Below are 24,262 nucleotides of genomic sequence, written 5' to 3'. Positions count from 1 at the left end.
TAGAGGACCACCACATAGACTCTGTAATAACTTAGAGCAGAAATTGAAGATTTTTAAATTTAAAGTGCACAATTTTGTATCAGGTATTGCTTCCTTATTTCTTCAGCTGGGAAGTTTGCATGGTCTTCTGGTTGTTAGGCAAGTCATAGCATAACAAGAGAGATCTCTGGCTTTCAGTGGAAAGTAGCCTCACTTTTGTCTTTGACAAGGGGTTCTTTACTATGTAGACTGTCTTGCAAAAGGAGAGATGAGGAAGACCAGCAGATACATAAGGTGTTACCATGTTAGCCTTACTGCTTTCAAGAAGTGTGAAAAATTCAACAGCTACATTGTGACTTTCCTCCCTCTAAAGTGATGTGTGATGATGTCCTTGGCAATGCTGCAGAATTCAAACAGAAACGCGAATGGGAGCTCCAAGAATTGATTTTGAATTTTTTTCTCCTCCCTGGATAGAAGGTTGTGTTTCCTTCCATATTACTTTGTAATATGCTTTGGGGTTGGTTGTGATTAGCAGGTAGGTATATGGAAGAAAGTTCCCAAAAAAGGGCAAAGTGCAAATATCTTCCATTAGGATAGTAGTGCATCTGTGGGCAAGGGACTTACACTTGGGTATAAGCTGTCAAGTGGAGAGAGGAGGCAGGTGAGAGGAGCAAGAGAGTCTAGATCATTTGATGAAAGCATCAGCTATTAAAAAAATAATTTGTGTTTTAGTGGAGTAAAAACAGGAAACAGGGAAGGTGAGACAAGGTCCTTTGATCATTCTCCATGCTGCTTCATTGATTCTCAGTAGTATAAAATACATATTTTCAAATGTTTCTACATTTGGAAAACACTCTTAAATTGCTGCTAGGTTTTGGTTGCTCTGTTTTGTTGTTTGTTGTTTTTTTTTTTTAAGAAGCTATTATATGGACTACATAAAATAACATTTGTGTTGGAGCTAGCCACTGTCAGTAAGTTATTTGGCTACTTTGTTTCTCCCCTCAGGCTTGTTGGTTCCTGTAGAAGATGATCGTCCTACTCTTTTAATTCTGGGTGTTTTACTTACACTAAGGTATCTCATACCTTTATTGCAACAACAAGTAAAAGATACCAGCCTGAAAGGCAGTTTTGGTGTAACTAGGAAAGAAACAGAGATTTCACCTTCACCAGAACAACTTATACAGGTAAAGTATGAATAATACCCCTTACCTGAAGAGTACTAATTGGGAGGGAGATAGATAAATAGTGATCTAAATAAATAGATTAGTCTGATACTGAACACTCTGACTTCTCAAATTCCTGTTTATCTTGAATGATAGTTGGTCCAGTGAGTGGAATTATTGATAAGTAATGACCAGAGTTCTACCAAAAAGGCATTTAAGTGGCTACAATTGATTGGCATTTCCCCCTTTGGAGATTGTGGTGAAGATCATACATACCAAGCATCAGTTATTCTTAATTCATTGCTGAAATTTGATGTTGTGTAGGATAAGACATGTACTATGTTCTGTTTCATAGAGCTTACTGCAGTACTCTGCTGGCTTTCAGGTTTATGAACTGACTCTGCACTACACCCAGCATCAGGACCATAATGTTGTGACTGGAGCTTTAGAATTGCTGCAGCAGCTCTTTCGAACTCCCCCCCCTGAACTGCTCCATGCCCTGACTGCCTGTGGGGGCATTGCTCAGGTCAGTGTATCCAAAGATGAACCTGCCAGCAGGAGCCGCAGCGGGAGCATTGTGGAACTTATAGGTGAGCTCTGCTTCTGGGAGTTGCAGTAAAGGGAAATGAACATACATCATCAGCTCTAGTTCTCAGTGTTAGCTACAGCATGAGGGTTAAATGAAATGTACAAAGCTGTGCATGGCATTCTTTCTTCCCCAGGTACTGTAGAAGTTCCTTCCCTCCTTTTAAGTGGGTACACATTCATTGATTAATTACAAACTTCAGAGGGTTTTTTTACAGTTTGTGTTGATGATTTTTTTTTTGTTACACAAAGCAAGTTTAATATGCTGACTTTTTTTTACCTCACAAAATGAATGTTCTTACCAATCATCTGACAACTGTGATTCATAAAAGCAGATTTAATCAGAGTTTGTATTAACTGAGAGCTCCTTGCTGAATACCAAAACCAGCATGAAATTAAAGCATGACTTAAGCTTATCCTTAACTGTTAAAATCAGCTATCAGCTTTCTTGTCTGTGGAGTGCATGCTCTTGAAATTCTCTTTAACTGCTACATACCTGTTTCAAAAGAATCAGTCTCTGATTGGGTTTTTGTAGGAGTCTGTATTGAACTAATGGGTCAGCCAATATTGCTGCTTCTGGAAGGTAAATTATTATCTGGAAGCAATCATAGCAGGGAAATTTAGAACACATTTTTGAAAGCAAACTACACACAAGTGGCACAGAATATTAAAAGTAATTTGGTGTCAAATGATCAAAAAACCTCAGACTTCAAAAGCAACAAGTTTGCTGTTTCTTCCTGGCTTTGGTTTTTGGTTTTGTGGGTTTTTTGTTTTGCTTTGCTGTTTTGTTTTTTTTATTGTTTTCCACTTGTGGCTATTAGAATTCCTTCATGATTTCATTAGCTCTGTCTTTGCCCTGATGTGTTACTTTCTGTGATTTGCAGCTGGAGGGGGGTCTTCATGCAGCCCTGTTCTTGCAAGAAAGCATAAAGGTGATTATTTTTGAAAACCAATCTTTAATTGCATTCCTTCCTGATTTTTTTGGGGTTGTTTTTTTTCCCCCTCCCCACTTCATTGTCTTGCTGAACTTGGGTCTTCATTCACGATTGCCTGTGTTATCAGCTGAGCTTAATCATTATAAATAGTGAAAAGATTCTGATGCAATTTCTGATATTGCAATCAAGGTATTCTAAAATAATTTAAAGCAATATAATCTTATTTTTACTGTACTTCACTGTCAAAGTTATGTTGATGATTATGATGCTGTTTTAACTTCTTAAGAGCACATAGAAAAATCATCTCTCTGAACAGGGCATTCTTCTTTTTCATGGTAATACTTAAGCAATAATGTAACTTGCTAAACAGTTAACTTTCCTGGTTTTGTTAGGCCTGTTTTTTTCTCTGCAATTTATTAATGCATGTGTATGTTTGCATGCTTCAATATGATGGTTTTTTATTTCTTTTTCTGTTCTTGATGATTATACATTTTTGTCCTGCCTGTGCAGATTTTCTCTCTTCAATAGGTTGTTCATTTAGCAGGATTTTAAAGAATACAGTTTGCTCTGAAGTATTCTTTTCCCAGTTTGTGCATGAAAGTACTTAATATTTAGTTGTGTGTTTACACTTTGGTTTAAACCAGTCATATCACTATGACTGAGTCAATCTAGGTACAACTGTGTAACACTTTCATCACCTGAATTAGGTGAGCAAAATGTTGCTACTGCAGTGAAACTGTGTGAGTGTAGTGTGGTCACTGCAAGCATTAGTAAGGAAGAGATGTGCAATGCTGAAGAGAAAAACTTCAAGGAAAAGTAGTTTGAAACTAAGTGAGATTATATAAACTGGAAGCACCATTACAGCTTACACTTTTCCAAATATGTCCTTTAATCTTCATGTGCAAGGAATCTCATTAACCACTCTTTAACCACTGCTTTACATTTTGGTCTACTCTTAAAGCATACAGATAAGGTTATTCAAGCCTTCTTAAGTAACCTTATCTGTGTGGTTTAAAAGTAGACCAAAATGTGAAGTAGTGGTTAAAGCTGAATGAAACAGTGCTCACAGATGCAGTTATCATTTCTAGTTTAGAAAGGTCATATTGAAAGAATGGGTGTCTGAAAGTAGATACTGCTGCAGCATCCAAAGGTGAGACAGAATGCAACAAATCAGAACAACTACACATATCACATGTAAATAAAAAATAGTAAGTTGTCCTTTAGGATCTTGGTCTTGTTCGTAGCCTTCAGTGTACCTTTGAAGTATTAATAATAGAGTAAATTCAATTAAAATACTTATTAATATACTAATCTTTCACTTGGTGAGAAAACGTGTATGAGTCATCAGCCTTCATCCTTTTTCAGTACTATGGTATGAAGATTTTGTGGTCTAAACAATGGCATAAACAATTTGAAAAAATCCCTTCACAGTTTTGTGCTTTGTACAGGTTTATTTTCAAATTGTCAATTGTTCATTTCCTGTTGCTCTCCATTGTAGAAAGGAGGGAAAATCCAAGCCTATTCCCACTTCTTCCTTGAAGTAATTCTGCAGTCATATAGAGTAGTGGGCAATGGATGGGACTTCTCAAGCTGTAATGCTCCTTTGTGTGTAGGGGTGTAAAGTGAGGCTGATCTACAGAATTCTCTGTTTCACATCTTTGCAATCTTGCTACATCAGATCAACTTCAGTTCTGAGCAGCTGGCCTGCACTGGTTCATTTATGTTTCAACTTCAGAAGATTATTTGCAAAAAAGGCTGAAAATTCCTTTTGAAATCAAAGCCTATGTTTTGAAAGCAACTTAACTGGATTTTTTTCTTGTCAAATAGAGGAAAAGCATTCTGCTGTGTGTGGTATATACTCATTTAATACATTTAAGCATACAAAACATAATGTGCCTAAAGACTGTTTTTCAGTGTTCTTATTCTTTCACTTTTAGAGGTGGGCAGCCATGGAAAGCAGAAGATGATCCTGGTTTGTTTCAGTGAAATGGATGTAAATGTGCTAAATAATAGAGAAGAATATATTATATTTTGTGCTTTTTGTTGGGAACTCCTAGCAGGATTTTACTCATTCATTCATAGGAGTGTGTAGTTCTCAATTAACTGTCATTTTACATGGAAGGTATATGGAAATGCCATGTTTACTTTTCTGCCTTACTTACAGTTTTGAGTATCATAAATCATGCTTTTCAGAGGAAGGTGGTACTACAGTGGTACTGCTATGTATGAAAGCAGTGGAGAAAAAGAAATCAATACAAAAGTGTATTAATGCTTTTTTTACCCCCAGTTAACTTGAGTAAGGTACAAAGGTATTCACCCAGAGTTTTCCAAACATTAGTTTCTTGCATTATGAGTCTACAGTGCAGCTGTAGTCTGAGCAAAAGGGTCCTTCTCAGAGCACTTACTGTGAATCTCTGTCTCAGCAAGGGACTTGCAACCTGTAGAAGGATGGGCTTAGCAGCTCCCTCTGCACTCCATGTGCTGTCCCAGGGACAGACTTTGCAGTGCAGTTGTGTCCTTGGTTGCCTTCCAGGCAGTGTGCATCTGCAGGTTCTTTCTCTTTCCACTGCCTGTAATTTAAGTAGATAATGCTCTGTGAGTAAGAGAACTCTGTGGTGGTTGGGTTATGTTAGAAGTGGTTCTCAAGTTTCTTATGGCAAAAGCATCTCTGAAGATTTTTTGCCTTAGTAATCCTTAGCTCTCCATGGTTGTCCATGGTTCATCACCCTGTCCCACCTGTGTTGTCTTGTGCTTCGAGTCTGCACTGCTCTTCCCCTGGGCTTTTTCTGTACTGTTATCTTTGGAGTTCTGAGCAGCCTTTGATAATTTTTGTAGCCTTAAGGGGAAGAGGTTATTTATTCTATTACTTGTGGTGCATCAATGCTCTTCAGAGTTGAGGGCAGACATCCAGATGCTAGATATCCAGTCCTTAGGAATATCACATACTTGATGAAATTAGTGGGATCCTAAATGTAGTCCACAAGAATAAGCTAGAAGTCACAAGGTTGTAGGTTGTTTCCTGAATGGTTGCACTGGTAAATAAAGTTGCTTAACTGTTTTCTTGTCACTGCTGCCTGTTTCTTTCTGATCAATTAGTGAGGGACTGGATGTGCACTTTATTCATTCCTTTCATCTGTTACCCGCCATAGCTATGAAGAATTGTTTGGATAAACTTTTTAAAAAATAGATTTCACATCTGACTTCAGCTGTTCAACATTTCAAACTGACTATAATTTTTGAAAACTAAAGGGTTTTTTTGTATCACTTCCCAGGTAAAGTACTTCTTGGTGAAGAAGAAGGCTTGGATGATGATTCTGAAACTCGATCTGATGTCAGCTCTGCATCATTTGCAGGTACCTGTCTTTCTCTTTAGCAGTGCATTCAGTAAACACATTCTGCTATTGCTCTATGCAAAATGTGTAAGTGATGTGTTATGGTGGTGAGGAAGTGTATGGGCATTCAAAAGACATGGAAAACAAAACCATAAATACTGTGGAGTGTAAAACTTAAGGAAATTGAGTGCATTCTTTTTTTTAAAGAGATGGGGTGGAATCTTTATAAGATGCCTGTTTTCCTAGCTATAGTTTAACTGTTTCATTACACACTTTCCTTAGCCTAGTTTAATATGTGGTTTAGCCTGTGTTTTCATGTCGAGAGTGAAACACCAATTCAAGCAGTGGACTGACTGATAAATGCCTGTGTTTTGCAGCTTCTGTGAAGGGTGAGATAACCAGTGAGCTGGCTTCTTCATCAGGAGTGTCAACAGCTGGGTCAGTGGGGAGCTCAGCTGCGGATGCCACAGGCCACGACATCATCACGGAGCAGCCGCGCTCGCAGCACACGCTGCAGTCAGAGCCCGTGGAGCTGCCCAGCTGTGACCTGACAAGTGCAGCTGCTGAAGGGGAGGAGGAGGAGGTGCTCAGTCGAAGCTCCAGCCAGATCAGTGCTGTCCAGTCAGATGCCACCATGGATTTGAATGATGGCACACAGGCTTCCTCACCAATTAGTGATAGCTCTCAGACCACTACAGAAGGTCCAGACTCTGCTGTAACCCCTTCAGACAGCTCTGAAATTGTAAGTGTGCAGCGGGCAGAGGGGGGATCTCCTTCTACTGAGGGGCCCGACATATCTCAGAGCTCTTCCATGGAGGGCCCAGACTTGGACTCATCTCCTTACTCGTCTTCTACCTTTCAATCCTCAGCTAGTAACAGTGGAAAGGTCAGCAGCTCACAGCTCTATTGGAGAGCTTGACCTCCTTTTAACACTTTCACTTCAGCAGTAATGAAAGCTACAAAGCTGTAATCAGTGTGTTCTCTGGGTAGGTCATGTGAAGGCATTACAGATGTCGCTCACTGATAGAATGGCAATATCAAAGTCTTGACTTAAATATATTCTCTTAGTAGTATATCCTTAATTCTGTATAGATACATTAATAATTGTTTTGGTGCAGGAGGGTTAATGGAAGTGTTAAAGGGTGAGCAGTTTTTTTGGAATGATAAAGACATATTTTTGGAGCACAATGCTTTACACTGCCTTCTGCCTGTGCTTTTACACTTGGCAACACAACTCTTTTTTTTTTCTTTTTCTTTTTTATTCCATTTTAAGGATTTCTTCTATAATGGGCAAATACTGCATGATTTACAAATGTAGCAGTTACATATCTAATAAACACCTGAAATATGCATACACTATATCTAGACATTTGTCTCTCTTGGGCAAGTGTATTGTGAGGTGGTAATAAAAACACAAAAATACAATTACTGGGAACCAGAGGAGAAAATTCAAAAGGGGAAAAAATTTAGAACAAGTTAAGATTTTTTCAAACATATCAAACTTTTGGTTCTTATTTTCTGATAGTAATTTGGAAGAGTAATAGTCTTTTAGCACTATAAAAAATAGTAAATTTATAATCATGCTAAGAAAATACTTCTGCAAGTGTGAGAATTCAAGAACCAAAGGAGTGATGATAATTGCTCTCTGAATTAAAGGAAGGCAGTGCAGAGGCCAAAGTGAGCAGGCATTTATTGACAAGATGTGTTTATGCAAATTATTGTCACTTGGCATACTGTTTACAAGCAGTAATTATGTGTAAAATTATCCATTCATAATTGAGACTAAGTGGTTGTCCAAATTACTGACACACAAGCTTTTTAATGAACAATTTCCAGGTGCTTTTAAAGACAGGAAGTAACTGAAGAAGTATCCTGTTTTCTGATAAAATTAGTGAAACTGGTTTTCTTACTTTACTGTAATTAATCATTATGATTAATTTTGATGGTTATTTTTTCATATACCTACTGCCTATATATTGCCTTGGTTCCAATGGTCAAACTGTCTTCCAGATGAGTCCATTTTAGTAGTCTCTGGTTTTGAATGAAGAAATTGAAATACTTTGAACTTCCTTGTCCTTTCTTGTCCTACACAGTGTGTTCTCAGTTTGATATCACATATCCAGGACAAGTGAAGTTATGGGGGTTTTTAACTGCGAGGGCTAACTTCAGTTTGTGGCAGTAAAGGTGTTGGTTGTGATTTGTAACTGCTGAGAGAGAAACATTTGTGATGAGGGAGCAAGGGGAGCTGCAGGGGAGCAATGGGCTGAGTTACTTGGTTCCTGTTGGTAGCCAAGTTCATAGCCCAGCTGAGAGACTCTCAGATGGAACTATGGCCTGCAATAGCCCCAGAGCTGCAGGAGGAGGGGAAGTGCTTTGGGGCTTACATGCAGCTGGACACTAATATTTATCAGGCTCATATTTGCTTTCAGACTATTTGTAGATTACTAACACTGCATGTTTCAAATTTAATGCTCTGTGAAATTATTTTAAGTCCTGTCCTTGCACTGGGTAGGTTTTGGAGGGTGCTGAAGGACAGTATTCTGGAATGCAAATTGGGCAGCTGCAGGATGAGGAAGATGAAGCTGCAAATATTCTCCAAGATGATTCGTCAGAGTCCTTCAGAAATTCTTCTCTTGGTATGTTGATAAATACAGGGGTGGGCCAGACTGGGGACGCCATTAGACAGGTGTTCAGGTGCATCTGCACTTCAGGGGAGTGAAGACTCGTTTAATGGATATGAAAAACAAATAACTAGATGGATATGTGAAATAAGGAATATATTTCAACACTTGTGATCAATTACTTGTTTTGATCACTGCTAATTTGTTTTTCATGTTTGTATAATTAGTGTAATTAAGGTGCTTTTAGTTTGCATCTGAAATGGTATTTCATGAATTACCTTTTTCTAAAGCTCTTCAGCAGTCTCACCTGCTGAAAACCATGAGCCATAGCAGGCAGCCCTCTGATAGCAGCGTGGATCGATTTACATCCAAAGAGGATGCAGCAGATGCTGGTGAACACGAGAACAAGGTGAGAAGTAATCACAGTGGTCAGATTTAAAGTTCAAAACAATGACATTTAAAAAAAATTAAATTACAGTTAGGATGAAGTGGTAAATGTGGGAAGCATGTATATATGGTGTACCTTGTTATAGGTCGAAATAACTCAGGTTGCGTAGGGAATCTGAGTTACAGCCTGAATTTCATTTAACATAAGGTTAATACATAATTGTTGATATCTTAAATGCAATCACCAACAAAGCCTTACTAGAACACCCTGCTGAGAACACAAACCCTTTTTTTCTGTGCATTAGTAGGCTAGACTGATACTTTCTTCTTGAAATATCTTTGTGCTGATTGTTACCTGTGTAGGTAACTTCATGATCTCCTCAGAGGTTAGTCTTTGAGCCTGGTGCCATTCTAACTACAAGTTACTGATTTCCTCTTACATTTTTTTGACTTTATCTTTGGATCTTGTTGTGAGCTGGGGTGAAAGTTTCATTTGTGGCAGGCAGAATTAGATCAGCTTGGATAACTGGGGAATTCTAAATGTGAAACTACAGAAAACAACTTAGAAATAATATGCTTTTCTTACAAAGTTTCCAAAGTTTGATGGCAAGAAGTGGTTTAGCATGCTCTTCACATGCAAACAGCAAGTCTAGATAGTTTAGAAAAGTCTGCAATAAAATATTTCTGTAATAAAACTGAACCATTTCTGATACAAGATATAAACTTCTCAAAGCATTGCACTTTGAGGCCTTTTGTTGGAATATATATTAAACTACTTATGAATAATATATATTCATTTTGTATTAAACCTTTAGACATTTGAGATGTGCAGTAGTTCTAAATCTTGTGCTAATATATTTTTCAGTTGAAGATTAATTTTTCTCTGTATAAACATTGTGATTTGCCTTCCATAGCCCTCCAGGGTAAAGGGGGACATTGGGCACTACACTGACAGAGACTGTGCTCCTCTGGTGCACTGCGTCAGGCTGCTGTCGGCCTCCTTCCTGCTCACTGGGGACAAAGGAGGTAGGCTTCTCTTTGAGCTTCATTGGTTCTCTGCACCAAGTTGGAAATGTGATCACTTTGCTCTGTCTTGGTTTTGATGTCACTTTTTTAGAAATATTGGATGTTTTTCTGTGGCGGTCCCTAAGCACCACATTTGCATTTTTTAAAAATACATCCAGAGGTGGGGACTTAACCCCATTCCTGTCGTGGTATATGACTGATTTAAGGTGTTTGTTCATTTTTCCCTTTTCTAAACTCTTACTTGCCCACATGCCCATGTAATGTATTGTTTTTTGAAGGAGGTGAGCTGGAAGTATGTTATGGCTGTATTTGAGTATTTCAAGTATATTTCAAATACAGTTCATTTGAGAAAAGCAAATAGCCCATATATCACTGCTGCCTCTGACAAACTGCAAATGCTTGCTTTGCCTTCATATTTTTGTACAGGCTAAGCTATTTTATTTTATATAATGTTACTAATTAAATTTAAAACTGTTTAATTGTTTTAAACCTTTAAATACCTTCCTTTTAATAATCTTTATTTCTTCCCTGCAGCTTTAGTTCCTGATAGAGATGTGAGAGTCAGTGTAAAAGCCTTGGCAGTAAGTTGTGTTGGAGCAGCTGTTGCACTTCACCCTGAGTCTTTCTTCAGCAAACTGTATAAAACACCTCTGGAGGCAATGGGAGAAGAGTATGGTATGTTGCAGTTCAGATATCCCATTTTAATAGTGTGTTTGGGTTTTCAAATAAGTGAGGCAGCATCTGCGCTGAAAACTCCAAACCCACTTTGGTATTTGTGGACAAATATTGCACAAATTGGATTGAATGTGCTGTGCATGTGATGGGGGATATTTTTTGTAGCAAGATTTAAGTTTCATGATGACCTTGTCAGCTCTGACAAGTTGAAGCTGTTTTGAAACAATGAGTATGTGGAAGGGGTTGTTTATTTTACAAATGTTCTTCTGATTTAATTTAGTCCATCTTACAGCCTTTTTTCCTAAGTCATTAGGTTCACTTTTACAAAGAACCACAGGGACCTGGAGTGTGCAGCTGATTTGATACATTAACCAAAATGCTTCTTCTGTTTCCCTGGAGCATTTTGTGTACAGTTGAGATAAATCACTAGTGTTTTTATATTGGTGATGATTGGTCAGAATGGTGGGATTGATCTGTAGATTGCATGCACAGAAAGGGATCTCAGAAGGGGAGAACTATGGTGGGCATGTTTTGGATGTGCTGATGTTGATTGTCCAATAGTTGAGACCCCCACTGTAGCATTTTTATGAATCAATAAAGTCTAATACTAGTATTTTTAAAATAAAGTAGTTGTAACTTATTTTCTTAGAGGAGCAATATGTGTCGGATGTTCTGAACTATATTGACCATGGGGATCCCCAGATTAGAGGAGCTACTGCCATTCTCTGTGGAACAATTGTCAACTCCATTCTAATTAAATCTCGCTTTGATGTGGAAAAATGGCTAATAAATGTCAGAAACACAACAGGTAACAATTTATTTTAATGGCTATCTTTTTGTCTTTTAATGTAAGATTGCAATGTTTAATTGCTCAAAATTTTTTTTTCTTTTTTTAGGAAATCTCTTTTCCTTGATAGACTGCATACCTCTGTTACAGAAAACATTGAAAGATGAGTCCTCTGTTACATGCAAACTGGCTTGTACAGCTGTGAGGGTAAGCAGTAGGAATTTATTTGCACCACACAGATCACAGGGTTGTGATTCATTACTGGGATGCTGCTATGTGCAGATGTCTAAGCTTCCAGCATAAAATGATTTCTTCCTGAAGAATTTTATTGGTGCTGAAAATAAAATTATGTGGTTAGATCATGTAGCATTGTAATCTAATCATGATGTTTCTCATGAGAAATGTACTGCTATGAACTTTAATGTTACATTAAGAACAGTAGGATGAGTGCATTAGATAGAAGGGCTATCTAGGCTAAACAGGGGAGTGTGAACATATAACACCTGGTTGTAGCCTGTGTTTGGAGAATAAAAATTAAATCTGAGAAATGACAAGTAAAATAGTGATTATTTTCTGAAACAGTAATTTTTAAAAGTGGAAAAGTGTCAGGAAAGCAAGCGGTTAAAATTGGGTGAAAGATCCCTCAGGCAATTGTTAAAACAGAGATGTCAGCTAAATTGGTGAGTGGAATTTAGAGGAAATGAATTTTATTTCTTGAATAAAATCTGTGGAAGGTGTTTGGGTGAAAAAGCAGAGGGGTGAAGGAGTGAGCTTTCTTTGAGAGTTTTTCCAATAAAGTAGAACACAGAGAAATCCTCTGATTAAGGACCTGTGAGGCAAAGCATAAATTTTAGTAAAATGTGGATAGTTTGTGTGGGCATTATGGTTTTAGATGCAAAGAGGAGAGGCTTGTGATACAACTGAGGCAAGGAAATCCAGGTAAATGAGGCTGTTTTTTTAACCTTCTGTTCAGCAATCTTCATGTTTGTGTGTAGTGGTTTCATGTGTGAGCACATTTGTGATAATGGCTTTTTAGAAAACCACCAAAATGGTTCAGTTCAGGCAACTTAATACTAGTCCAGTTTGGTTCTTGCTTTTTCTCAGTATATTATGTGATCTGACTTTACACATTTTAGCAGAAATGTTCTAAGCCTTTTGGGTTGTTAATCCTCAAACAAGAAAGTACATTTGGTGTAGTTAAATAAGACATGGAAGTGTGGAGTTCTGTAACTTTTTCTAAAGGTCACACATTGTGCCTATAGTTGAACATTCACATATGGATGTATGACTTTTTCAAAAGCTTTGGAAACCAGAACCAGGTGTCTAAAAGTACCCTGTGGAAATTAGGAGACTGTTTTTGAACAGTTGAGAATATAATGCTTGTGGTGTTGAGCCCTCCTTTAGAGGATTGCCCTCTGGTCTGTATGGCCTACATTCCTCTCTAGAGGTTAATTTCAGCAGCAGATTTTAGCAGTTCACATGGAGATGGTCTTCTGGCCTTGCATGATCTTATGATCTTATGCAACAACTTCTTTTAGTATTCTGAAGAAAACAGGTGGGTTTTTTTGATGACTTTTTTGTTCTGCTTTTCAGAGAACCTCTTCTGTAATATAATTGAAAGTTGTTTTTTTCTTCTCAGCATTGCATCATGAGCTTATGCAGTAGCAGTTACAGTGAGCTAGGTTTGCAATTGATTGTTGACCTCCTTGCTCTGAAGAACAGCTCATATTGGCTTGTAAGGACAGAACTTCTGGAAACACTTGCAGAGGTGGATTTTCGGTGAGTGTTCCTATTTTTCCATGGGTGTGGGAGCTGAAGGGCAGAGAAGTACAGGAAACTGTAACTGTAATGGCACCATTTCTTCTGAAGCATTCATGGAGTTTCATAAAACGAATTCAGATCAGTCAATCCTGTATGAATTCCTTTGTCAAGTTACCACTGACTGCACAACCAAGCCCAATCCTAGTAACACTGTATTGAAGTTTATTGTTCATTAGTCTGTTGTATCAAGTCTTCTGTAAATGTGTGATCAGAGAGGGACCACATCATTTGGGATCTAACTTAGTTTTTCCATCCAGTTTTGTGTGTTTTTAAAGAGAAAGTCCCTGACATGTACTCTGTTGTCAGCCCTCTGTAGTCACTCAGTTTCTTTTAATACTGAAATAAATGTGGCTTGTTCTTTTTCTTACATTCTCTCATTCTCTATTGGTTCTTCCAAGCTGAAAGACAAAAAATGTTTACATGAAAGTTCTTCAAGTTATCCTTAGTCATACAAAAGTGGACTCTGTGAATAGTGATGTTTGGAATGTGTTACTGTCTTTTCAAAATAGTCTGATGATTCTGTGTGTAGGAAAAAATACAATTAAAATCATGGTCTTTAAATAATGGGGTTTTTTTAATGGAAGGACTATTTTTCTTCAGTTATACTAGCCAGATAGTAGGTTAGCAGATAACTTACCTTCTCTAAAGCTTGCAAAAAGCGTTTACTACTTACATTTTCCCTATAGTGGTTTCTTAAAAAAATAAACAGAACCTGCAGAGCAGTGAAGGGAAAAATAATACACAATGTTAACTAATGTACTCTAAATTCTGTTTTGTCACAGGTTAGTCAACTTCTTGGAAGGAAAGACTGAGAGCTTGCACAGAGGTATTCATCATTATACTGGTGTAAGTAAATTACTTAATCAGTGTATTGTGTTTCTGGATTAAGGTACCAGTGTAATGTCACTACTTTGTTTTTAAATTCTGTCAACACTGATGGCTGTTGTATTCTTTGTGCAAATAGATTCATGTTCTAAAACTTACTACAATTGGGAATGTACTTACTATTGAGATTCAAATATCTTCATTTTCTCTGGCGTGTTTGTCTGTTTTGTGGCTTGTTCTTTTGTAACTTAAAAAAATTGACAATTGTGTAGTTAGAGAATGTGGTTGACAATGTTAAGGTAAAGATGGTCTTGCAGGCTTGTATGACAGATGGAATCTCAGTTGTTAACTCTCCTTTAACAATATGGTCAAATGATGAAAATGGTCAGTGAACTTTATTTATTGTGCTCATTTATTTTCTAGCTATTAAAGCTTCAGGAGAGAGTACTTGAAAATGTTGTAATAAGTCTGCTTGGAGATGAAGATCCAAGAGTGAGACACGTGGCTGCAGCTTCATTAATGAGGTACACGTGACATTTTCATTTATAGGATAAGAAAAAGTAGTTTAGAAAGATATTTGCATATTCATGTGTACCTATAACTAAAAAAAATCACTGAGTGTTTTTTATGTACTTATATATATATGTGCATGTATATATGTTTATTCAAAAGAGAGATGGGAAACAAATGCATCTTTATGGTACCTGGAACATGCATCATTCTGACTGATCAGGTATTTGTACTTGGCTTTCTATTAGCAATCCAATTACATTAAATTGCATTCTGAGGGTATTACATTGTATTACATTCTGAGGGTCACTTTCAGTTTCAACTTCTTCTGAATATTTTTCTTCATGCTGAAGTGGTTTGTTCAGTATCCTGGCAGTGGCTGATTGACTTAAAATGTCACAGTTCCACAGATTTGTCCCAACTCCCAACCACTGTAGTTTTCATATGGTCATGCACAGTGTATCTTAAAGCTTTTGTGCTCACTGATCACAGTGCAGCAGATAATTTTGTTTGCAAAGCAGATGTTGGCTGTAACCTACTACAGTTATAGTTGCTGTACAGATAAATGCACCAAAGGATAAGGATTAGTTGGTAGTTTATTTACTGGAATTCAAAGACTTACATTTTATGTTTAAAGTAAAGTTGGGAGCATGTAATGCTGAATTCCTGGTGTATTTTATTATCAGAGGGGTTTCTTTCCTATTTTTTTCATACTGTTAATTGCTGCCCATTCCTAATAACAAATATAGACAACTAAACTTTTAAAGTTCTGACATTTAAAAGTGTTTATATTGCCAAAGCAGCTCAGCAGAGGAGTCATGAACTGTTGAATCACAGAGCTTGTGGCTTTTATTAAGGGACTTGATTCTGAAATGGAGTTATTTTATTAGCTGAGTGCTAAGAAGTTGAAGGTTTTTCTATCTTCATGCTGACTTAGGGACAGGAGGTGTGTTAAGATTGGAAAAGACTTAACCCGCCCAAGAAAGCTACTACAATCTTGTAGAAACCCCTTGAAACATCCAGTAAGGACATTCATTAGGAGTACCCTCACTGAGATTATAAAAACATGTGTAAAATAGCTTTTCATTTTACATAAGTTGAAAATACTCTTCAAGAAGACTGGATTTTATTTTATGTTTTGGTGTTACTGCACAGAAATCAGATGGTAAAAAAATATTTTTTTTCAGTAAAAAATGAGTAGTCAGTTGATACAGATACTCATGGGGAAAATATCTGGGGAGATCAGGGAACAGCAAGAGAGAAATAATCTATGTAAGCATTTGTTGTAGTATGTGTGAGGAGGTATCTCCATAAAATACTTTTTTTTTTCATTACTGTATGTCTGGAGCAGTTGCTTTGTCCTGACTTGTTGATACAGATACTCATGGGGATTGCAATGAAGAGCAGTTATATAAAGATAAATTCAGCTTAATGAATTTAGGTAATAGCTATTTACAATTTGATATGTGTAATGAACATATATAGCTTGCTGAAGTGTATATTAAATGTAATTAAACTGGCTGTTAAATTATATCTGAATAATCATTTTTCTTTTTGACACTTAATTTTCTTTCAGGCTCGTTCCAAAGCTGTTTTATAACTGTGATCAAGGACAGGCTGACCCAGTGGTGGCAGTAGCACGAGACCAAAGCAGTGTCTACCTGAAACTCCTCATGCATGAAACACAGCCCCCATCTCACTTTGCAGTGAGCACTATCACCAGGTGTGTTTCCTGCCTGGCCTTGCTTCCAAAGGAATGGAGACCCAAATTTCACTTTGCAAGGTCTAGGACTGTAGTTAAATCCTGCAAATCTATGTGCTTATGAATTCCTTTTCTAGTCTGTAGGAGCACCTGTAGTAGGTTTAAGCTCCACAGGAACTGACTCATGTTCAAAGAATACCCTGTGAGTTACTGGTGAGTGCTCACACACTGAGAGTCCTTGTTTTGAGATAGTTTCTTCTCTACATCCTCAAGTCACTCTACTTGCCCATTAAATTACAAAACCAGGTCCAGCTTTTCAAGCTAATTGTGTGTATGTTACTGTTCTTCAGGTGTGTTGATCCAGATTTGGAGCTCTCCACATCCTGTTTAATGATTGTAGTTGCAGAAGGCTGTACTGCCTTTATAATTTAAAAATAAATTCTAGTTTTGATAGTGTGATCTTGTTGTATTTTTGCTGCCAGCTGTAGTTTTTCTGTCTTATAGATAGCATGAGTTGTATATATTTGTAGGAGTTGTTGGATTCTAGCAGTTTGTCATAAAAATTTTTAATTATATACCTTTTGGTATATGGTCTTGATCTTGTCACTTAAGATATATGCTATAGTATGGAAGCAATAGGACTTTGTGGATCCAGTGTTATTCTGGATAGAAAATAGAGTTTCTACAGCAATAATCCAAACTTTGTGAGCATGCAAAAATGTTGAATCCATTTGAGCAACAGCAAAGAAAACAGCAAAGTTAAATTAGTGGTCATTTCTCAAGTATCTAGTTAGAAACAGTTGATCAGTTGGTCTGCTATTTCTGTTTGCTAACAAAGAGGCTTAATTTATAAATTAAATAGCATTTAATACAACCCCAAAAATGCAACAACACAAGATGGTATTTAGACTGTTCTTTGGGTTTGTGTGTTACAAACAGTCAGATACATACTAGTAATTTAAACTTAAATATTTAAGTAATAAAATTAATAATTTTTGATTGGGATGGGGGTTTTTAAGTACATGTTTTGGTGAGTATAAATGTTTTTATTTCAGAGCATACAGAGGTTACAATATGCTGCCAAGTCCAACAGATGTCACTATGGAAAACAACCTTTCAAGGGTTATTGCAGCAATTTCCCATGCACTGACAATATCCACTACAAGAGCACTCACGGTGAGGTTTTTTTGTATGGGAGTTTTTATACATGAGAGTTTCTTTGAGTTTTCTTGCTATGGTGGCTGACTTTTTCCTATTTTCAATGCTTGCTTTTTTTTTTTTTTAATGATCTCCTGACTACATTTGTATTTGGGGCTTCTGTACTGTGACAATGGCAGTAGTAATAGATTTAATTCCCACTCTTAAGATACTGTGTTGCTAACTCTTCCCCTGGTGAAACTCATTTGATTCTTGGTGTCTGCTTTTCAGTTTGGCTGCTGTGAAGCTTTGTGTCTTCTCTCCACAACATTTCCAGTGTGCACCTGGAGTGTGGGATGGCACTGTGGGTATGTTCCCTCTTTTGTTAATCAAGCTTCTGGAAGTCACATTCATGAAACAGAAGTGGACTTACTTAGGCATTGAAGCCCTGGTTTAGGTATATGCTCTTAAGATTATTTTAGCAGTTCAGAATACAGAAGAATATATTCTTTGTACAGAATACAGAAGATTATAACTTCATGTTGTCAGGGTATTGAGTGCCAGCATTTGTCACCTCTGGAACCATGGTGTCTGTCACAGGGATTGGCTACAGCTGCTCTTACAGAAAGATAGATATAGTCAGCATCTATGAAGTGTGATATAGGATAAAAATATTCCATGCTTAAGAACTTTTGAAAGGATGTTTATCTTTGGAATATTATATCTTGTAGTATCTCTTTAAAATTTGAACATTAAAATTTTCAACTTGATTTCGTGTCTATGTTGAAAAATGGTGGGTCAAGGAAGCTGGTTCATCTTGGCTGCTATAACAGTGTCAGATGCATTTAAATTGTTCTCATTTGGCACACTGAGTGGGAACAGCAAATTGGGTATCTATACTATTTCAGTGTTAATATAGGTAATACATGATAGGCCCAAATTACTTACATTCTGAAGAGTTTCTTCAGATGAAAATGTACAGCTGGTAGCCTAAAAGTTTTGATTTTGCCTCTGATTATTAGTGCTGTGCCATGTGAGCAGTGAAAGTAGCTACTGGACATGTGCACCTGGAGACCTGTTGGGTTTTTAAATAGATTTAATATAATTTGTATTGATTTTCTTTGTTGCTGGCCTTGTGTCTCTTACTCTGTTCGGTTGGGAGATTTGGTCTCACTTTAAAACCAAAACCCAAACACAAAAAAATGAGCATCCCTCAGATGCTTTTCTTGTCAGCAGGCCCTTGCTTCCCTTGCTGGCCCTTAGAGTGGCTTGCTCTGTATATGTAGAATAAGAAGTGTGGTCTAGTGGTAAGAAATGAAGTAATTCAGGATATGAGCAGTACTTAGCTGAAAAATAAAATCAGTATTTCTTCTCTTCTACCTAGCTTAAAAATGTTGTTTTAAAGATGCATGTAGTATTTATAAATGATCCAATGGCATAGCCTTTGCCCTTTCCTCTCATTCCTTCTTCACAAATTTTTGGCCAGTGTTTATAGTAATTTGGACTGTAATTTTACTTTTGTGGAATGATAGGGACATTTCTTGTTCTGGATAATAAGAATATAATAACATGGATAGTAACATGAGAATTTTGCCAAAAATTCCTTCCTATCTTAAGTGTTGTTGTTCTTATGATTAACAAGTTACTGGAACTGCTGCATTCCAACTCTGTACAGCTCAACATGGATTAAGTAATGGATTTCTGACTGGATGTGAAATAAATAACAGTTGCCTGTGAAAATACTTTACAAAAACCAAAGGAAGGCACTGTAATTATCTTTGGAGCTTTATCAAAATAATAGCTATACTTAGTGTCACTTTAATTTTCTGAAATTCCTGTTGTGAGAGTAACTGTATTAGAAGATTTTAATTATTTTGAATTAAAAAATATTTTGAAAGATTTCCAGATTCCCTTTATTTAGAGGTTACGTAAGATCTTCTCCTGAAAGAAACTGAAATATTTAGCTCTTACAGCTTTGAAGTGATGTGTGTAATTCACAGAGTATTCTGCCAAACATCTTCTGGTGATCTCTGCCTGCCCTTCCTTAAACTTGATTTCCATGGGAAAATCTGATTTTATAATTATTGTCAAGGAAAATACAGAATGCAGCAGAAAACTACCATAGTGGATAGTGTTCACTCAAAAAATATAGAGGATTTGATGGAAAGCAATTGTTTAATTAATTTCTTGTCACATTGCAATACTACAACTAATGTCTCCTGTCCTTACCTTGCATGTGCAAACTAACTGAAGATAGTTCAGGACTGTAGTGGGTAGCAAATAAATACAGAATTCTTCAGTTTATCAGTAGATGTCACTATAGCCTTGATATTTGCTATTAAAAGGAAGGTAATAGCTCTTAAAGAAACCAGAGTATTGTCAGGTCTCTGCTGCAAATTGCTTCTTGAAGTTGTATTTGAGTGTTAAATGTGTATTTCTGTAGCACAGATTTAATTTCATTAGATTACCCATCTGCTTGACTGTTGGTTTTCTCAAGATTTTCAATTTGCCAAAAGGGGGGAAAAAAAGTCATGACATTCCAAAATTAAACTTGCAGTGTTTCCCAGCCAAGTTCTTCAGATGAAGCTCAGAAGGGCTGCACCATTGGTATGGCTGGCTTGGTCCTGTCTCTCCTTTCATCAGCTTGGTTCCCCCTGGACCTCTCAGCACATCAGGATGCTTTGATTTTGACTGGAAACTTGCTTGCAGGTAAGGCAGGATAAGAAAAGTAGGATTGTCCTAATATTTTTACCATTTGGATTAGAAGGGCCAAATCTCACTCTATTTTGATTGTATGCCAGGAAAAACTTGCAAGATAAGCAGAAAAAATAAAGAAGGAACTTTTACCCAGGAGGTTTGACAAGAAACTGCCTCTTTGTAGCTAAGTTGGAAATTTCCTCCAGTTGCCAAAGGGCATGCTTAGTACAAGCTGGGTACAAGAACTCAAATTTTGTTGGTTTTGTTTTAAATTGTGCAGCTACTCCTGGCTTTGAAATTCTGATTGAACTTCTGTTCATATAGAGACAATAACCATAGCTGACTTCAAAATTTTCTGGTGCTTAATTCCGAGTTTCGTCTTCTTTTTCCTGAAATTGCAGCAAGTGCTCCCAGGTGCTTAAAGAATCCTTGGAGTGCTGAAGAAGATGCAAACCAAGGTGCTGCAAAGCAGGAGGAGCCCTGGCCAGCTCTGTCAGATCGAGCTCTGGTCACTTTAGTAGAACAGCTCTTTTCTCATCTGCTGAAGGTCATCAATATTTGTGCACATGTGATGGATGATGTTGCTCCTGGTCCAGCTGTAAAGGTATATATTAAAAATAAAAAAATAAAATTATGTGACTTAAATACTGTTGTGCTATAGACACATTTTAGACTTGACACAGGTAAGTATCTAATTCCTTGATAATGACTCCACTCTGTGTAGTAAAGCAAGTACCATGAAGAAAATGCATATTTTTCTTCACATAACAGGTTTTTCTTTAGTTCTGCAGTGTTTAAAATATCACCCTAAATTTTGAGTCTTTTATTCCTGCTGACTTCACTTGAAACATCAATTCAGTGAGGAGTAGTGAAGTATTGGATTGCATACTCTGGGAAATGTGTTGACTTTTGGGTTGGTTGGCTGGTTGTAATGCACTGAGCTCCTTTTGGGGCTAAAAATAACTTTTATCTTCTGAATATACTGTAAAATATTTTGACTTTTAAACAGCTTATATGAGATACTTCCAGGTTTGGGGATTTTTGAGATTTTTTTGAGGCATATGCATTTAGAGACTGATTTAGAAATTGTAAGACAGTATTGTTAAGATGAGTAATTTCTTCATATTTTAAAAATGTTTGAATATAATTTTGACACTACTTTATCTGGACTCAAAAGGAAGTGCAGTCATTAAGCTCTAATTTCATCTCATTGGCTTATGCTGAAGCTGAACATTTAATCTCATTGGCTTATGCTGAAGTTGAAAATAAAGTGGAGAATATATTAAACTATTTCCTTTTCACACAGGAAATTCATGTCCTGAACCTGAAACATTTCAATTTAACTGACAGTCAAATGAAGGGGAGTTTAAACAAAAGAAGAATATGCTTGTATTTTTGTAGAAGAAAAAAACCCTATTTGTGCTTACCAAACTAATAAAGGTTCTTTTAATTCTAGGCAGCATTACCTTCTCTCACAAACCCACCTTCTCTTAGTCCAATTCGGAGAAAGGGGAAGGAGAGGGAGTCTGTGGAACAGGCATCTGTGCCCATGAGCCCTAAGAAGAGTGGTGAAGCAAGTCCAGGTAGGCACTTGACTCCTGTTAACCCTTCTGTCTGCCTGCCCCACACAGAACCTGTGTGGTTATGGCAGAGAGAGAAGAGATAAAACTGAGGACCTTTTCTGCAGTTTCACTTCAAGAGACAGGCAGGGTACTGCATTGGTGGGAAGGCAGCTGTGGGTGGGGGCTTCTTTACTGTTCTGGTTTTTATTAACTGTAAGCTGAAAGTTACCTGTACTTTTCAGAGCCAAAGCACTGCTGAATCCTTTTCCTCACTTTTTGTGAATCTACTCAGCTACTGACTAAAATAATTTTTGCACATATGTTGCTTAAAAGAAATTTGAAAGTTGCTTTCCAGCTTTTGGCAGGACTGACTTACTGCTTTTGGAAATGATATTCTGAATCTTGAAATCTTTTTTTTTCATTAATAATGAATGAAGGAAACATGTGTTAATTCTGTTTTGTAAATTGTACATGCACTTCAGTATTAAGCCCTCTGGGTTAATTTCTCTCACCACAGCAGGCTGGATCGTTGGAATGCTCTTCATTTTCCAGATGTGCATAGTTTGTGTCTGTAGTTTGGAATATACATGTGGATTGAAAAAAACATGCAGATGTAGTAAATTATATTGTGTACATGTCATGAGCAGCCTAGAAAAGGCATATTGTGCTAATCTATGATATTCTTTTAAGCTTCTAGGCAAACTGATGCTACAGGACCTGTTCCAACAAGTAAATCATCTTCAGTAGGAAGCTTTTATCATCTTCCATCATACCTGAAGTTATATGATGTCTTGAAAGCAACCCATGCTAATTACAAGGTACTGCATGATATTGTTTGATTGGACTATAATGGAGTTGGATAATCACTTTATTTCTTTCAAACAGGCTCTGCCTCTGTCAGCTCACTTGTTTACCTGTGCAAACAGTTTATATACACAAAAAAGAATTTAAAGAAAATCACAACTACTACAAATAAAAACAAAAACTGACCAAACAACAACTCGTGATAGGAACTGTCACCCTATTGTTTCTCTGCTGTCATTATTGCTGGTACCAAATGACTTTTTGCTGGCTTGGCAATCCCAAATAAATCCCCATGTCTGTTCTCTCTGCACTTTATTCAGGATGGGGGAGCTTTTTCCTCATTAGTTCAGGTGACAGAAGATGCATTCCTTAGAGAGTTGGTCATCTGATACGTACTTTAAGGATTGTGTTTTTATTACACCTGCTGTGTTTATCAGAAATGCATCATCCAGCTCCATTGCTTGTCAGTGCCCTAGGCCTTCCTCAAGCAAGAAGATCCCTTTTTTTTTTTCTTAGTCAGAATGGAGTCCTGCCTTTCCAGCAATGCTTAATGCAGTCTAAGCTGTCAGTGAAATGTTATACAAAAGATCATTTTGTGTCAATACCCACTTCTTCTAGTAATTTGTGTCTCCTTGTCAAGGAATGTGGTTTTATTTTCTGGGAACAGGTTACTTTGGATCTCCAGAACACAAATGAGAAGTTTGGATGTTTCTTACGCTCTGCCTTAGATGTCCTCTCTCAAATCTTGGAACTTGCTACTCTTCAGGACATTGGAAAGGTATAAGATTGGTTTGTTTTATGTTTTATAGTTAACTTGTCCAGTATCTATGGTCCATACTGGGAAGAAAGCACGTATCATTGATTTCAAATTGCTACTCCTCCAAGGGGCAGTAGTCCTAGAAGTGTTGTCCTTCCACAAAGTTGAATAAAGGGCTAAAGTAGATTCTCCAGGTTAAATTGCTGCTGTTGAAAACTGGAATAATTTTTTACTTTTTAAATTTCACTTGGGGATTTTTCTTTCCAGCCAAACCGTTTGCCTTCAGTCATTCCCTATATTCATATGTCTAAATATACAAAATGTCAGAACACCTATTGCCCTCCTTCCTCTCCTGTGTTTTGCTATTTTTTTCTCCTTAACTGTGGTGTTAGACATTGTAGTATTGTAGGATTAGGAGGAAAATGTTGACTTCTTATTTCTTTCTTTAATTCCTTGATTTCCCTTAAATTAATGTAGTTTTACTTAGTACAAAAACCTGTGCTACTGACCAGGTTTCACTGTAATGTTTTATATAATGAAAAAACCATCAATTTAATGCCCTTGTTTTTCTGATTTTCTAGTGTGTAGAAGAAATTTTGGGATATCTAAAATCATGTTTCAACAGAGAGCCAACGATGGCAACAGTGTGTGTACAGCAGGTAAAAAGTTACTTTTTTACGTGTTGTGTGACTGTTAATCCTGATGTCCTTTGGCTCTCAATTGGATGCTAAGAATGGCCATGCTTGTAAGGGAAGTGCTGTGTAGAAACATTGGCCCAGGTGGAGCAAACAGAGCATATTTTCTTTCATTTTCACTACTTGTTCTGTAACTTGATTTAGTTCCCTCTTGAAATGCTTCCAGTTCACAAAACTATTTTTGCTGATGTTCAGAAAACAAGCTTGTTTCCTACCTTACCAAAAGTGTTCTTTAGCCAGTTAACTGCATCAAAAAAACCCT

General features: G+C 37.0%; 1 protein-coding gene across 2 annotated transcripts in view; it reads left to right on the top strand.

Moving 5' to 3' along the window:
* HTT (huntingtin) overlaps positions 1-24,262 on the top strand; it is an 81,359-nt gene that overhangs the window by 13,542 nt on the left and 43,555 nt on the right. The window contains exons 8-30 of one of the 2 annotated variants that reach the window (XM_036381563.2): positions 985-1,163; positions 1,528-1,732; positions 2,612-2,659; positions 5,935-6,015; positions 6,372-6,736; positions 8,507-8,630; positions 8,906-9,024; positions 9,917-10,028; positions 10,563-10,703; positions 11,353-11,511; positions 11,600-11,697; positions 13,130-13,269; positions 14,094-14,157; positions 14,560-14,660; positions 16,223-16,369; positions 17,404-17,524; positions 17,777-17,853; positions 20,043-20,194; positions 20,584-20,786; positions 21,639-21,765; positions 22,435-22,562; positions 23,216-23,326; positions 23,887-23,964. In XM_036381563.2, the coding sequence (XP_036237456.1) occupies positions 985-1,163; positions 1,528-1,732; positions 2,612-2,659; positions 5,935-6,015; positions 6,372-6,736; positions 8,507-8,630; positions 8,906-9,024; positions 9,917-10,028; positions 10,563-10,703; positions 11,353-11,511; positions 11,600-11,697; positions 13,130-13,269; positions 14,094-14,157; positions 14,560-14,660; positions 16,223-16,369; positions 17,404-17,524; positions 17,777-17,853; positions 20,043-20,194; positions 20,584-20,786; positions 21,639-21,765; positions 22,435-22,562; positions 23,216-23,326; positions 23,887-23,964 (3,080 nt within the window). The remainder of the gene's footprint in view (positions 1-984; positions 1,164-1,527; positions 1,733-2,611; positions 2,660-5,934; positions 6,016-6,371; positions 6,737-8,506; positions 8,631-8,905; positions 9,025-9,916; positions 10,029-10,562; positions 10,704-11,352; positions 11,512-11,599; positions 11,698-13,129; positions 13,270-14,093; positions 14,158-14,559; positions 14,661-16,222; positions 16,370-17,403; positions 17,525-17,776; positions 17,854-20,042; positions 20,195-20,583; positions 20,787-21,638; positions 21,766-22,434; positions 22,563-23,215; positions 23,327-23,886; positions 23,965-24,262) is intronic. The other variant, XM_036381564.2, reaches the window with a different exon arrangement.

This window comes from Molothrus ater, chromosome 4, assembly GCF_012460135.2.
Source record: "Molothrus ater isolate BHLD 08-10-18 breed brown headed cowbird chromosome 4, BPBGC_Mater_1.1, whole genome shotgun sequence".
NCBI lineage: Eukaryota > Metazoa > Chordata > Aves > Passeriformes > Icteridae > Molothrus > Molothrus ater.
Note: the sequence above shows the minus strand (reverse complement) of the source record. Positions and strands in the feature narration are given on the sequence as shown.